This window comes from Haemorhous mexicanus, chromosome 22, assembly GCF_027477595.1.
Source record: "Haemorhous mexicanus isolate bHaeMex1 chromosome 22, bHaeMex1.pri, whole genome shotgun sequence".
NCBI lineage: Eukaryota > Metazoa > Chordata > Aves > Passeriformes > Fringillidae > Haemorhous > Haemorhous mexicanus.
The window spans coordinates 10,994,925-11,006,927 of record NC_082362.1 but is presented as its reverse complement, the minus strand read 5'-3'; the positions used below and the strand labels follow the sequence as shown (position 1 = coordinate 11,006,927).

The 12,003-nt window shown below is 42.3% G+C and overlaps 1 protein-coding gene across 5 annotated transcripts in view; it reads left to right on the top strand.

Moving 5' to 3' along the window:
- The window catches only part of NOS2 (nitric oxide synthase 2), a 43,087-nt gene that overhangs the window by 26,306 nt on the left and 4,778 nt on the right, over positions 1 to 12,003 (top strand). For all 5 annotated transcript variants that reach the window (XR_009489116.1, XM_059865613.1, XM_059865612.1 and 2 more), the window contains 19 exons: positions 1,207 to 1,384; positions 2,027 to 2,123; positions 2,704 to 2,826; positions 2,917 to 3,065; positions 4,510 to 4,672; positions 5,067 to 5,158; positions 5,530 to 5,671; positions 6,075 to 6,214; positions 6,760 to 6,934; positions 7,277 to 7,378; positions 7,965 to 8,159; positions 8,507 to 8,589; positions 8,901 to 9,045; positions 9,277 to 9,381; positions 9,551 to 9,600; positions 9,693 to 9,867; positions 10,322 to 10,454; positions 10,844 to 10,922; positions 11,357 to 11,535. Coding sequence is in view for 4 of the 5 variants with exons in the window: in XM_059865613.1 (XP_059721596.1) it covers positions 1,278 to 1,384; positions 2,027 to 2,123; positions 2,704 to 2,826; positions 2,917 to 3,065; positions 4,510 to 4,672; positions 5,067 to 5,158; positions 5,530 to 5,671; positions 6,075 to 6,214; positions 6,760 to 6,934; positions 7,277 to 7,378; positions 7,965 to 8,159; positions 8,507 to 8,589; positions 8,901 to 9,045; positions 9,277 to 9,381; positions 9,551 to 9,600; positions 9,693 to 9,867; positions 10,322 to 10,454; positions 10,844 to 10,922; positions 11,357 to 11,535 (2,434 nt within the window). In the remaining variant the exon portion in view is untranslated. The remainder of the gene's footprint in view (positions 1 to 1,206; positions 1,385 to 2,026; positions 2,124 to 2,703; positions 2,827 to 2,916; positions 3,066 to 4,509; positions 4,673 to 5,066; positions 5,159 to 5,529; positions 5,672 to 6,074; positions 6,215 to 6,759; positions 6,935 to 7,276; positions 7,379 to 7,964; positions 8,160 to 8,506; positions 8,590 to 8,900; positions 9,046 to 9,276; positions 9,382 to 9,550; positions 9,601 to 9,692; positions 9,868 to 10,321; positions 10,455 to 10,843; positions 10,923 to 11,356; positions 11,536 to 12,003) is intronic.

Here is a 12,003-nt window from a genome sequence, read left to right as displayed (position 1 = left end):
TCTCTTTCTTTCTGCTCTTTCTTCTTGTTTTTTCTTTTTATTATTATCCTTCTTTTTTCCTGTTATTATTTTTCATCTTTTTCCTCCTTATCCTCCTTTTCTTCCTTTTCCTCCTTTTTCTCCCTGTGTATTTTTTTATGTTTGTGAGGTTTTCCCCTTTTTTCCTTTTTTCTTTCTTTCCTTCTTTGTTTGTTTCTTTCTTTTCTTCCCCCTCTCCGTTTCTTCTCTCTTTTCCCCCTGTGTTTTTCAAAATTGTAGAGGCACATCACTGCATTTTTTATTACAGAAAAATAATTTAGATTTTTTCCCCTTATTTTATAACTGCAGAGAAATGCTTATAACACATTATTTCTCTCACCTGGAGTAGCAAACAATCTTAACACCTTGCAGTTTCTGCACACACAGTTAAATGGATTTCTCTTCTTGTGTGACTTTATAGCAGATAGTATCTTCAGAGCCCAGCATAAATTAAACTTTTACTGTAAAAGTAATATAAATATCAAAACAAGACATAATTTACAAAAGGAATATGTGACAATGTCTATTTTCTCCCTTTGTCTCTACCTTCTTGGAAACATCAGGTTTTGATTTCTGTTATGAACCAGATTCAAATGCTGGGGCTAATTCTCTCTAACCCTGCAATTTACTGGCTTGATCTTTCTCTTCTGTCACACCTTCCCTAGCACAAAATCCATCTTATGTTCAGAAATGAGCAGAAAACGTATGTTAAAATGAACAGCATAAACTTTGTACACTCTTATGTAAATGCTATGTGTTACATTGAAATAAGTGCTACAGATCTTAGAAATTACAGACTTCAGCCTCTCAGAATCCTGTTTGTCTCTGGCAGGTGGATACACTGCAAAATGGTTAGGTTCACATATGAACAAGATTTTTTCATTACTGTGTGATTAACACAGCAACACTTCACATCCCTTTTCTAGCTCGTGGTCTGCTCTGACACCAATATTTGCTGCTTTACACGACCAGGGGTCATCTGAAATTCTCTTGCCAGTGTTTTAGATGGCTGCACATTACCCTGACAAAGTGTTACTTTTAGTATCACAATCCTAAGAATTGAGCCATTCTCATTTTAAACACAGGATATTAGATCAGATCAGTTAGGCTGGTGAGTTTCTGGAAGATGTAAAAGGGAGTTGCCCTCTTTGGTAAAAACTGACCTTGTTGGGTTTTTTATGTCCTTAGAAGTGTTCCCACATCACACAAAACAAGGTTTCAGCGCAGTGAAGTAAAACCACCCAAAGAAACCACACGAAATGCTGTGCCCGTGGCAGTTTGTGTTCAAATCTCGTGCTGCCAGGAGCCAGTACCCCAGAGAGAAGGATATCAACAACAACGTGGAGAAAAATAGGAAGATCCATGGGTAAGATCCTGGTTTTAATGGTTTCATAGCTTATCTTTGGTTTGAAAAGGGAAGATATTAAGTGTTTTGGGTTCTGGAGAAACCCGTAATGTGTTTCCAAAATACTGATATTAACCAAAGAACTGTGGGTCTCTGGATGGTGTAACTTGGTAATGAACATTAAACATTTGTGTCAAAGTTAAACAGTCATTGAGGATATAAATCATCTTGCTTTCTCTTTCATAGACTTAAATTTATTTGGTGTGCTAACATGGTTTCATGTATTCTAAGTTTCAGGAGGTGTGTGTGCTATAAAAATAGCAAAGTGATTATTTTTACTGGAATTAAATTGGTGAAGTAGTTCTGTGATGCAGTTCATACACAACACTGTATACAATAAGTTGCACATGCATCTTAAATTTCTCAGTCTTCAGGGTGTTACTTAATTCAGGTTTCATACCCTGCCTTCCTTCCTTTCCTTCCACACAGAGCTCTGGGAAGGGGGTACTGTGGCTTTACCACTGATTCCTGCCCACTGGCACTGCTGGGTTGTGGGCTCAGTACATACTGCAGAGACAGCAATGAGCATCTCCTGCTGATGCTGAAAGCAAAGCCTGACATAAAGAACGTTGCCTTGTGCTGACTTTTCTTTCTCTATTGAAGCTCAGAAAAGGATGATGCCAAATTGCACAGTCCCAGCAAGAAGCAGATGGAGAGGCTGCCTATCCTAACTTCAGCAAACCCCTGTGAGGGAGGAGAGGTCTGTTCCCAGCATCATTGTGTGATGGTAACAGTTCACATGAGCAGTGCTTGTTGCTCACAACTGCTCCACGTCCTCCTGAGAGGTCTGACTGTGGTTGCAGGAGGTTAGGACTGCTGGGACGTCTTTGGGTGAAAGTTCTTTTCTGCAAAAACAGAGCATTGATCAGACTCAAAGCAAGAGATGACCCCATGGGGACTGGGATGCCTGATTCCTTTATATACCTTTGCAAAACTTTAGTAACATACCCGTCCTGTCTCTAAAATTGGTTCACCGTTTTCCTGAGACTGTGACTATAATGCTGAAGGGTACTCAGAGGACTTACTGAAATTATAAAGGTATTTGCAGTGGCAAACCCTTTGATTAGTACAAAAATACTTTTTTCCCTCATTTCATATCAAACTGTAGATTAGCTCAGTAGTTTTGTAGTCAAATAATCCTGTTGGAGCAGATCACATTTATATCTAGTTTCTTGAATTTAATCTGAAATATTTTGATGTTAACATTAAATCTAAAATGAAACTGAAAGATATTCAATAGGTCTGAAGACAGTTTGCATTTTTATCTGTTCTTTGCCCAGAATCTCCCTCCAAATGACATCAAAGTTTCAAACCAAATGTCAGGATGTCCAAGACATGTAAGAGTAAGAAACTTGGAAAATGGATCCAGCTTTCTTGACACACTACACCTGACTGCAAAACAGGTAAAATGTGGAAATATGAACAGGGAGCTTTCATAAATTTTAAAATATGCAGAGTGCAACATTGTTTTTTGACATTTGATTATTTTTCAGGTGATCAGTTGCCAGACCAAAGCCTGCCAAGGGTCACTCATGACCCCAAAGGGCCTGGTGAGAGGTCCCAGAGATGGGCCAGTTCCACTAGAGGATCTTTTACCTCAGGCAAGAGACTTCCTCAAGCAATATTACAGTTCATTTAAAGAGTAAGTCAGCTTGATTTTTGGGTATAAAATCCTCTACCTACCTGTCTGTGAGCCTCCAGGAGGGTTTGGTTTCTTCACAGCTCTTGATAACTCTCCTGTTACATAGCATGCATTCAAAAATATATAAGGACTGTTAAAAATGCCAGATAGAACTGTCATTGCACTTCACGTGCTCCATCTGCCAATCCAAGATCTTGGGAACACAGGGAAGGACTCTGGACCATGCACTCCTCACCTCATCCCTTTGGAGTGTGCTGTATTCAGTACTTTGAGGACTCTCTGCCAGCATTACCTTCTGTTTTCTTGGGATTAGCTGCACTCAGATCAGTCTCAGTGTGTATAATGCCTTTTGTTTGTGCTGTTCCAAGTATCTTCTCTCTGTGTTCCTCTCAAGGCTTTAGCCAAAGACTGGAAGGCCAGTGTTGCTTCTCACCCTTGCTCTGTGCTATCGGCCTAAGCTCACGGAGCGTTCCAAGAGGGGTTTGTGTTTTCACAAAAACGGCCATGGTGCAGAGGCATCTTGTTGCAGGAGGTGCTGGAACAGCTGGTTGATGTCCAAGGGCTTGCAGTGACATTCCCCATGATGAGCTTCCAAGCAACAGTTCAGTGTTTGCTCATCCCATTAGAAAACATCATCAAACTTTCAAAGGGACTCAGCCACATAATGGCCACTTCTTTAGACACTTTGAACTCCTTTCAAATCTTTCTTCCCTCTGAATCTTTCTGAAAGTCCCTGTCTTACACACAGGCTGTCCTCACCAGCCTATTGCATTTGCACATCCCTGTGTCTCTGCTCATGGCTGTTTGATCACATTGATTTACACTATCTCATATGCTTGCCCTTGATCTTTCATCTTGCTGAAAATGTGAAAACTCTCAGACAGTGCAGGCTATTTTCATTCTGTCTGTAAGACAACAAAACAATTTTTGTCTCTGCTGTGATAAATATTTTCTAATGTTTTGACTTCACTCTCTGTTATCAAACTCAAGAATTTTAGAGTTGGTTTCCCTGACAAAGGAATTGCTCAGCACTTCCCTTTAGGAATGAAAGTCGTACTTACTTTACTCAGAAGAGCTGTGGCCTTGTAAACACAATGGATCTTTGAGAGGACAGTCACTCTCAGCCTACATATGCCCTGAAACTCACCTGTTCTCTGGTTTTTATTTCCTTGTCATTTTTTTCAAATTCATCTAGAAAATCCAAATTTAAACCAAAAACTTACACAGAATAGTTTGTGGCCAATCCATGCATGTATTGGGTGGTGAAAGGATGGTGTCACTACTTAAATTTCTAGTATGCTAATTTCTTCATGGGGCCAGTAAGCTCTGTCCTTGCACTCCATAAGGACAAGTCTTAAATTCTGAAGACAAAATATAAAGAGAATGTCTGCACTTTGAATGAAATTCTCATTTTTTCTTTTCATGGCTGTTTCCTGTTTAAAAGGCCAAAAACCAAAGAACAGCTGGGCCGGCTGGAAGCAGTGACCAAGGAGATAGAAACAACAGGAACCTACCACCTGACAAAGGATGAGCTGACCTTTGCTGCCAAGCAGGCCTGGAGGAATGCACCCAGGTGCATCGGGAGAATCCAGTGGTCCAACCTGCAGGTGAGCTGTGGATCTACATCTGAGCTGTAGCCAAATAGGCTCTGCTGTGACTCAGGAATGGCCTTGCCTTTGCTAGAACATGCCACTCTTTCAGTCGAGGAGGACTCTCTCCAGTTCATATCAGGAGATTGGTTTCTTTGCAGTTCTCTGCTTCATGGCTGAATGAAAATGTGTAGTGGTGTGAGTGTGGGAACCAGGTGTGTCATGGAACCCAGTAAGGGTTTTGGTCCTTGGTGGATTGTTATGGGTGGAAATGATGCATACAAGAATATAAAAATGAACCTTTCCTAGTGGACCCGCAATCTTTCCATTCCTTAACTACATGGGAAAAATAACAACTTTGCACTACTGTTTCAAAATGAGTCTTCTTTACATTTCTGTTGGAAACACACAGGTGTTTGATGCACGGGACTGTAAAACAGCCAAGGAAATGTTTGAGCATATCTGTCATCATATTAAGTATGCCACAAACAATGGTAATATAAGGTAGGTCTCTATTTTTAATTTTAAACAATAAAAATCACATCCAGATCTGGCATCAAAAACACATGAAATGGTCTATCTAAACATTTTGACAACTTGTCTCTGCTCTTAATTTTCCTGGTACTTACATCTTCCTCTCATGTGTTCCATCAACCATCTTGAAAATCTATAACTTTCACAGCTGATGTTACAAAACCTTTTTCAATTCCTTGGGAAAAGAGATGACTTGAAGATTTGGGGAGGTGGGTAAAGAGGTGGAATGATTTTATTTCTACCAATGTTCAGTTTAGAAATGTAAAACATTTTCTGCTGGTACCAGTTTCTGTGTGGAGAGTGAGGGTGTGTTTGTAAGGTGTCTCCTCTGTCCCGGGCAGGTCAGCCATCACGGTGTTCCCGCCCAGGACGGACGGGCAGCACGATTTCCGCGTCTGGAACAGCCAGCTGATCCACTACGCTGGCTACCACATGCCAGATGGCTCTGTCCTTGGAGACCCTGCCACTGTGGAGTTCACTCAGGTACAGCTCCAAACCCACCACCACAGCTGCTTCCCATCTTGGCTAACCCGCCTCCCTGGGGCTCCCTCCTCCCACCTTTGTGCAGAGTGGTAGGGAGGTGAGGAGTAAATGGGATGTTCTGTCCCACCAGTTCCAGGTGCAGGCTGGAACAAAAATTTCCTACAGTTCTGATACAAAAGTGCTGCCCTCCATCTCAGAACAGGGTGAGCTAATATTGTCAGGGGGCACAACCAGGCACACAACCAGCACTTCATCAGCATGGCTCAACATTGTTTGAATGGCAAAGAGAACCTTTTTCACTTAGAATTTACCTCTGCAGGTTTCAGAGGGTTAAAATTCTTTTGTCTTCTGATCTGGAGGGGAAGCCTGAAAAGAACACAAAATGTGCTTTCTGTATTTGCAGTTGTGCATCGAGCTTGGGTGGACGCCGAAATATGGCCGCTTTGATGTACTTCCACTTGTTCTCCAAGCAAATGGCCAAGACCCAGAAATATTTGAATTACCTCCAGAAATTGTCCTTCAAGTGCCCATGGAGCATCCAAAGTAAGCACACAAGATTTAGATAATTGCATTTTTGCCTCACCTTGGCAGGTTATTGGGCTGCGCCTGTGGCAGTTGTTTTCTGAGTTCTTTGTCAGGATGAAATGATGGTAAATCATCCTGAAAGATAAAATGCCTGTTAGAACATTGAAATGGGATTTAAATTAAGGAAGCAAATTACTGTTTTGTTAGAAAACGTTTTTCACAATCTACATTTCAATTATAATGAGAATTTTAAAAATCCTGATTTCTTATGCTGTATAATACACATGTCACACTGCACTCATTACAGTGTTTCTTGCCTTTCCCTCATTGCTTTTTTCTTCCCGTTTGTTTTGGGACTGGCCTGCAGACTGCAGAACTCTGTAATATGGTTCTGCAGTTCCTGTAGCTGGTGATACCCAAATACAGCAATAAAAACTGCTGAGAGTTTCTGCAGACCCTGGTCCAGGGGTTCCGTCTAGAATTGGTACTCTTTATCTTCTGGGGCTTTTCTGGTCTTCAAGGAAAAGACAAACAGATAATGACTCCAGCCGCTTGTTGGGCAGGTACGAGTGGTTTAAGGAGCTGGAGCTGAAGTGGTACGCGCTGCCTGCCGTGGCCAGCATGCTGCTGGAGGTGGGAGGGCTGGAGTTCACCGCGTGCCCTTTCAATGGCTGGTACATGGGCACCGAGATCGGAGTGCGCGACTTCTGCGACGCGCAGCGCTACAACGTCCTGAAGGTGACTGCTGCGGGGAGCTGGGCTGGGCTGCAGGGGAGGGAAGGTGAGGGAAGTTTTGGAAAAGAGACACTGTTCACTGTCAGTGTTCACTGGCATGGGAGAGAACCACTTCCTGCTTTGTGAAGCTGGAACATCCTCAAGAGCCAGAACTCCAAAATTCCAGTTTACCTTTAATCTCAGGTGTTTCTGCTGCCATCACTTTCCCCAGCACGAGACTGACTCTTTCCCCTTCTTCTTCTGCACAACTTTTTCCTGATACAAAGATGATGAGATTGAGAAATGGGGTCTAATTTCCATATAGCAAATTTGCTTTTCCCTTTTTTCTCTCTTTATCACATGTAGGAGGTAGGGAGGAGAATGGGACTGGAAACAAACAAACTGTCATCATTATGGAAGGATCGAGCTGTTGTAGAGATCAATGTGGCTGTGCTTCACAGCTTCCAGGTAAGTCACTGAGTGTGGGATCTGGAGAGACACTGAACACTCACTGTCCCCTTTTCCTCTCACTCAGCGGAGATGACATTATGATTCCAACAGAGTTATTCTTGATTTTCACCTGAGAAAATGGAGGAATCCATATTTCCTCACAGGTGAAGGCAGAAGAAGAGAAAGAAGCAAAGGAAATTAAGGGAAAGATTTTCCATCCTTTTAACACATTTATCTATGTTTCAAAACCTATGTAAAGCCATTGGATTAATATATTTTATTTTCAATTCAAGTTTAACATATCATGACAACACGAAAAGTGGGTGAAAGTGAGTCAGAGGCTTTGCAACATGCACTCCCAGTGCTGCAGAGGTAAAATGCTGATGTTAAAGAAAAGATCTAAGAGTTCTTAATCAAAGGCCCGCGCCTCAATCTGTATCTTTACAGTAACTGCTGATAGTAATTTATTTCTCATAAATTCTCCCTTTACTCTGAGTAAAGTCCTTGAAATATTGACCAAAGCAAAAGGATTACTTTAGCTATACTAGGTAGAAGGGCAGAATAGGGTGTTTAATGCATGTTTTTCTTTCTGCCATTGTTGTAGAAACAGAATGTGACCATCATGGATCACCACTCGGCCTCCGAGTCCTTCCTGAAGTACATGCAGAGCGAGTACCGCGCGCGGGGCGGCTGCCCGGCCGACTGGGTGTGGATTGTGCCTCCCATGTCAGGCAGCATAACCCCCGTGTTCCACCAAGAGATGCTGAACTATGTTCTCACTCCCTTCTATTACTACCAGGTAATCATCATCAAAAAGAAAAGCCGACTCTAGCAGACGACCTCAGCAGTGCAGATGTGATACGGGACCTGAGGGAGTCTGGGTGCCAAGCCCTGGTTCATGAAAGTTCACTAGACAGATTCAGAAGTAGCAGACAGGAGCTCTTTTATGTGGGAGGTGCTGTTAGTTTTGTTGAATTCTCTGGCTTTAAGTAAAATGCAGTTTAATGCAACAGAGACTGATAGCATACTTTTACTCAGTGGATTGTATATACAGATTCCATTTGATCTGGCCCCTTAGAGATGCACAAATTGTTTCTTTACTATTTTGCATTCCTTACCGAAAGCATAACTTCTTTTTCTTTAAAGGTGGATGCATGGAAAACTCATGTGTGGCATGATGAGACCCGGAGGCCAAGGAAAAAAGAAATAAAGTTTAGCATCTTGGCAAAGTAAGTTCTTCAAATTAAGATTCTTCATGCTTTGTCCAACTATTCTATTCTTGTAATGTTTCTGCTCTAGTTCTTTAAAAAACATTATTACAATAAGGACCACTTGAGTGGTTTGAGTCATAGCCTGACCTGTCCACACAGAGGTAACATTCCTGTCTAAGGTTCTTGCTCAGGCCTATCTAGAGTGTGTTCTTCTGAACCATCTTCCAAAGAAAAGCTATGCTCAAGCTCAGTCTTTCCTAGCTTGCTTGTGAATCCACCCGAATTGGTGTAGCTCCATTAAAAGTTGTGTGTGACTGTTCTTTCCCCAGGGCTGTGCTCTTTGCATCCTCGCTCATGCGAGGGGCAGTGGCCACCAGGGCCAAGGTCACCGTGATCTACGCGACAGAGACGGGCAAGTCAGAGACACTCGCCAACAACCTGTGCAGCCTGTTCAGCTGTGCCTTCAGCACCAAGGTGAGCAGTACAAATCAGCCACACATCATGGAGACAGGAGTTTGGCTTCTGCAGGCTTGTCCATTCTCCAGACCTGTGTTTGGAACGTTGTGTAAATACGAGTTGGACTGGAACTTTGACTTTGTAGTCCTTTAGCATAATGCCGTGTGAGTTTGGTCAGCAGTCATCTGAGATATCTAAGGCTAGTTCTTATGTCTGCTAGCAATGTCTCATGAGCTTTATTCCTTCCAGATCCTGTGCATGGATGAGTACAATATTTGTGACCTGGAAAAAGAAACACTTCTTTTAGTGGTTACTAGCACCTTTGGAAATGGAGATTCTCCAGGTAACGGAAAGGTATGTTCACCTCAGAAGTGTGTATGAGACTCAGCTCAAAGACCAAAGACAAAAACCTTTCATTTCTCTCATGTCCTTCAGTAAGATATGGATCAGGCTTCAGATCAGAGTATTCTGTCTTAAATCAGAGTATTTTTCTAACCTTAAGTATTTTATGTGTTTTTTGCAGGCCTTGAAGGACTCCTTGCTCAGACTGAAACTGCTGAGAAATAAAATTAGGTAAAAATACTTTGTTGTTTGGTTTGCATGTGATTGAGTCCTTTAGCACTTCATATAGCATAACACAGCAATCTTCTTTTCATCTCCTGCAGGTATGCTGTGTTTGGTCTGGGGTCCAGCATGTACCCAGAGTTCTGTGCCTTTGCTCATGCCATTGACCAAAAACTGGCCCAACTCGGGGCTTCCCAGCTCACTCCAGTGGGGGAAGGGGATGAGCTCAATGGGCAAGAAGAAGCTTTCCGCAGCTGGGCAGTCAGTGCTTTCAAGGTGAATATAGAAATACATCTCATATTCTAGTCACTCATCCATTCATTTTAGTTCAGTTCCCATAAAAATGAGGGAAAATGAAGGAAACCAAACTGAATTGATATCTGAATTTGGAACTCCCCTCTTCTCTACTGCTTGCTTAACAAGGAGAGGGAACTGGTGAACTGGGTCCCTTTTATATTACTTTTTAATATCCACACAAAATTGTGTGAACCCTTTTGAATAATGGAATGCTCAGTATGAACGAGTGTAGCATCAAACATATTTTGCAGTAGATCCTTTTTGGCTGTACTGCTACAAAAGTGGAACCTTACTGAACTCACTGAACCCACACACCAGAGGCACTAAAAACCAGCAATCTGTGAAACTGATAGCTCCTTATTAGGATTGTGACAATGCTAAGAATATTTTTTTACTGTGAAGAGCCTTTATTTTTGTTGGTTTTTTTATCTAGGCTGCCTGTGACATTTTTAATGTCCGTGGGAGACACAGTATTCAGTTGCCTGAGATCTACACCTCTGAGGAAAGCTGGGACCCTACCAGTTACAGAGTAGTGCATGACTCCCAGCCCATGGACCTGGCTAAAGGTATTGCTCCCACCCTCCCCTCCCTCTGCCTTTGCTGCTTCAGAGGGGCTGCACTGTGAAGGTTTCTCAGAAGTGCTCTTGGCCCTGCTGGGTGGTAGAATGCAGATAATGAAGTACATGGTCAGATTTAAAAAGACACTGGTTTACATTGTGTAAGTTATCTTTTCCAGCACAGTAACACTGGAACTATCACACATTTGTACAGCCCCAGAGGAACAAAAGCTGAGATGAGCTGCTTTTAGTCAGGGAATGGGGTACACACAACTGACTGGTGGTTGGTCACCTTCCAGGGCAGGTGTGGTTCAGTTCTCCTCTGCATATTGTTTGAAGGCATTTTAAACAAACCTAATCACAGAGTTACCAAGAGTCATATCCTCCTTTCTCACCAGCTCTTGCAAACCTTCATGCCAAGGATGTAATTCCCATGAAGCTGAAATTCAGGCAGAATCTTCAAAGTTCGAAGTCCAGGTATGCTGCCTCATTCTTTTGAATATTGCAATACTACATTTTACTAAAATCTGAAACACCTGAAGTGCCTGGTTATAAACACCTTCTCCCTGAGGTTATTACAAAAGATGCTGGATTTTTGTACTGTCCTCAGCCGAAGCATGTGAGCTGTGCAGTCTGCAGTGGGGCAGCACTTCCACTGGCTGATTCCAGGCATGTTTATTCTGTACTGGACATAGCAGGCAGAACTTCAGCACCTAGTTTGTTTGGATACAAGTACTTCACATGCCTGGACTCTGATTTGTTTAAGTCTCTGTGAAGCCCTAAGCTGGTCTGGTATTTGGTAATGAACACAAGGGAGCCCTTGCCAAGTGCAACTGCAGATTTGTTCCTTTCCAAGGGAAATCCTGTCCATGTAACAAGATCTGTCTCATTTCTCTTTCTTTGCTATGCAGTCGTGTCACCATTCTGGTTAAACTTCACTGTGAGACTAATCAGGAAGTGCACTACCTTCCTGGGGAGCACATTGGGATTTTCCCAGGCAACCAGGCAGAATTAGTCCATGGCATCATTGCACGTGTCAAGGATGCCCCTCCAGCTGATCAGACTATAAGGCTTGAAACCTGCATTGATGGTAAGTTGGGTCTCTTTAGACAAAGCAACAGAGGATGTTGGACAGATTCCTTTAAAATTCCTAAGAATTTTTGCTGACTGAATTTGATTCTATGATCCTTTTCTCAAGTCTCAATAGGATTTTGTTGCTGCTTTTTAGTTATAATTCTTGGTTCTGATTTTGCCCTTTTTGGAAAAACCATGACTTCACCAGGGTTTGCAGAGGTACCCAAGGTGACACTGTAATTCAGTTGCTGAATTGGCCATTGACTGCAATTAAATTGATCAGCAGTTTGCTTATTGCTACATGTAAAAGTCCTGAAAGAGACATATTTGTCCTGCACATCTTTCCCATATTAGCAGGAACAATCACAGGATTCTGGAACACAGAAAGATGGTTTCCCCAAACGAAAGACTGTGCCTTTCCAAGTGGTGTTTTGTCGTGATGAAGTTTTCTGTGTCGGATCCTCCCCTTACAAAATGTTCAAAA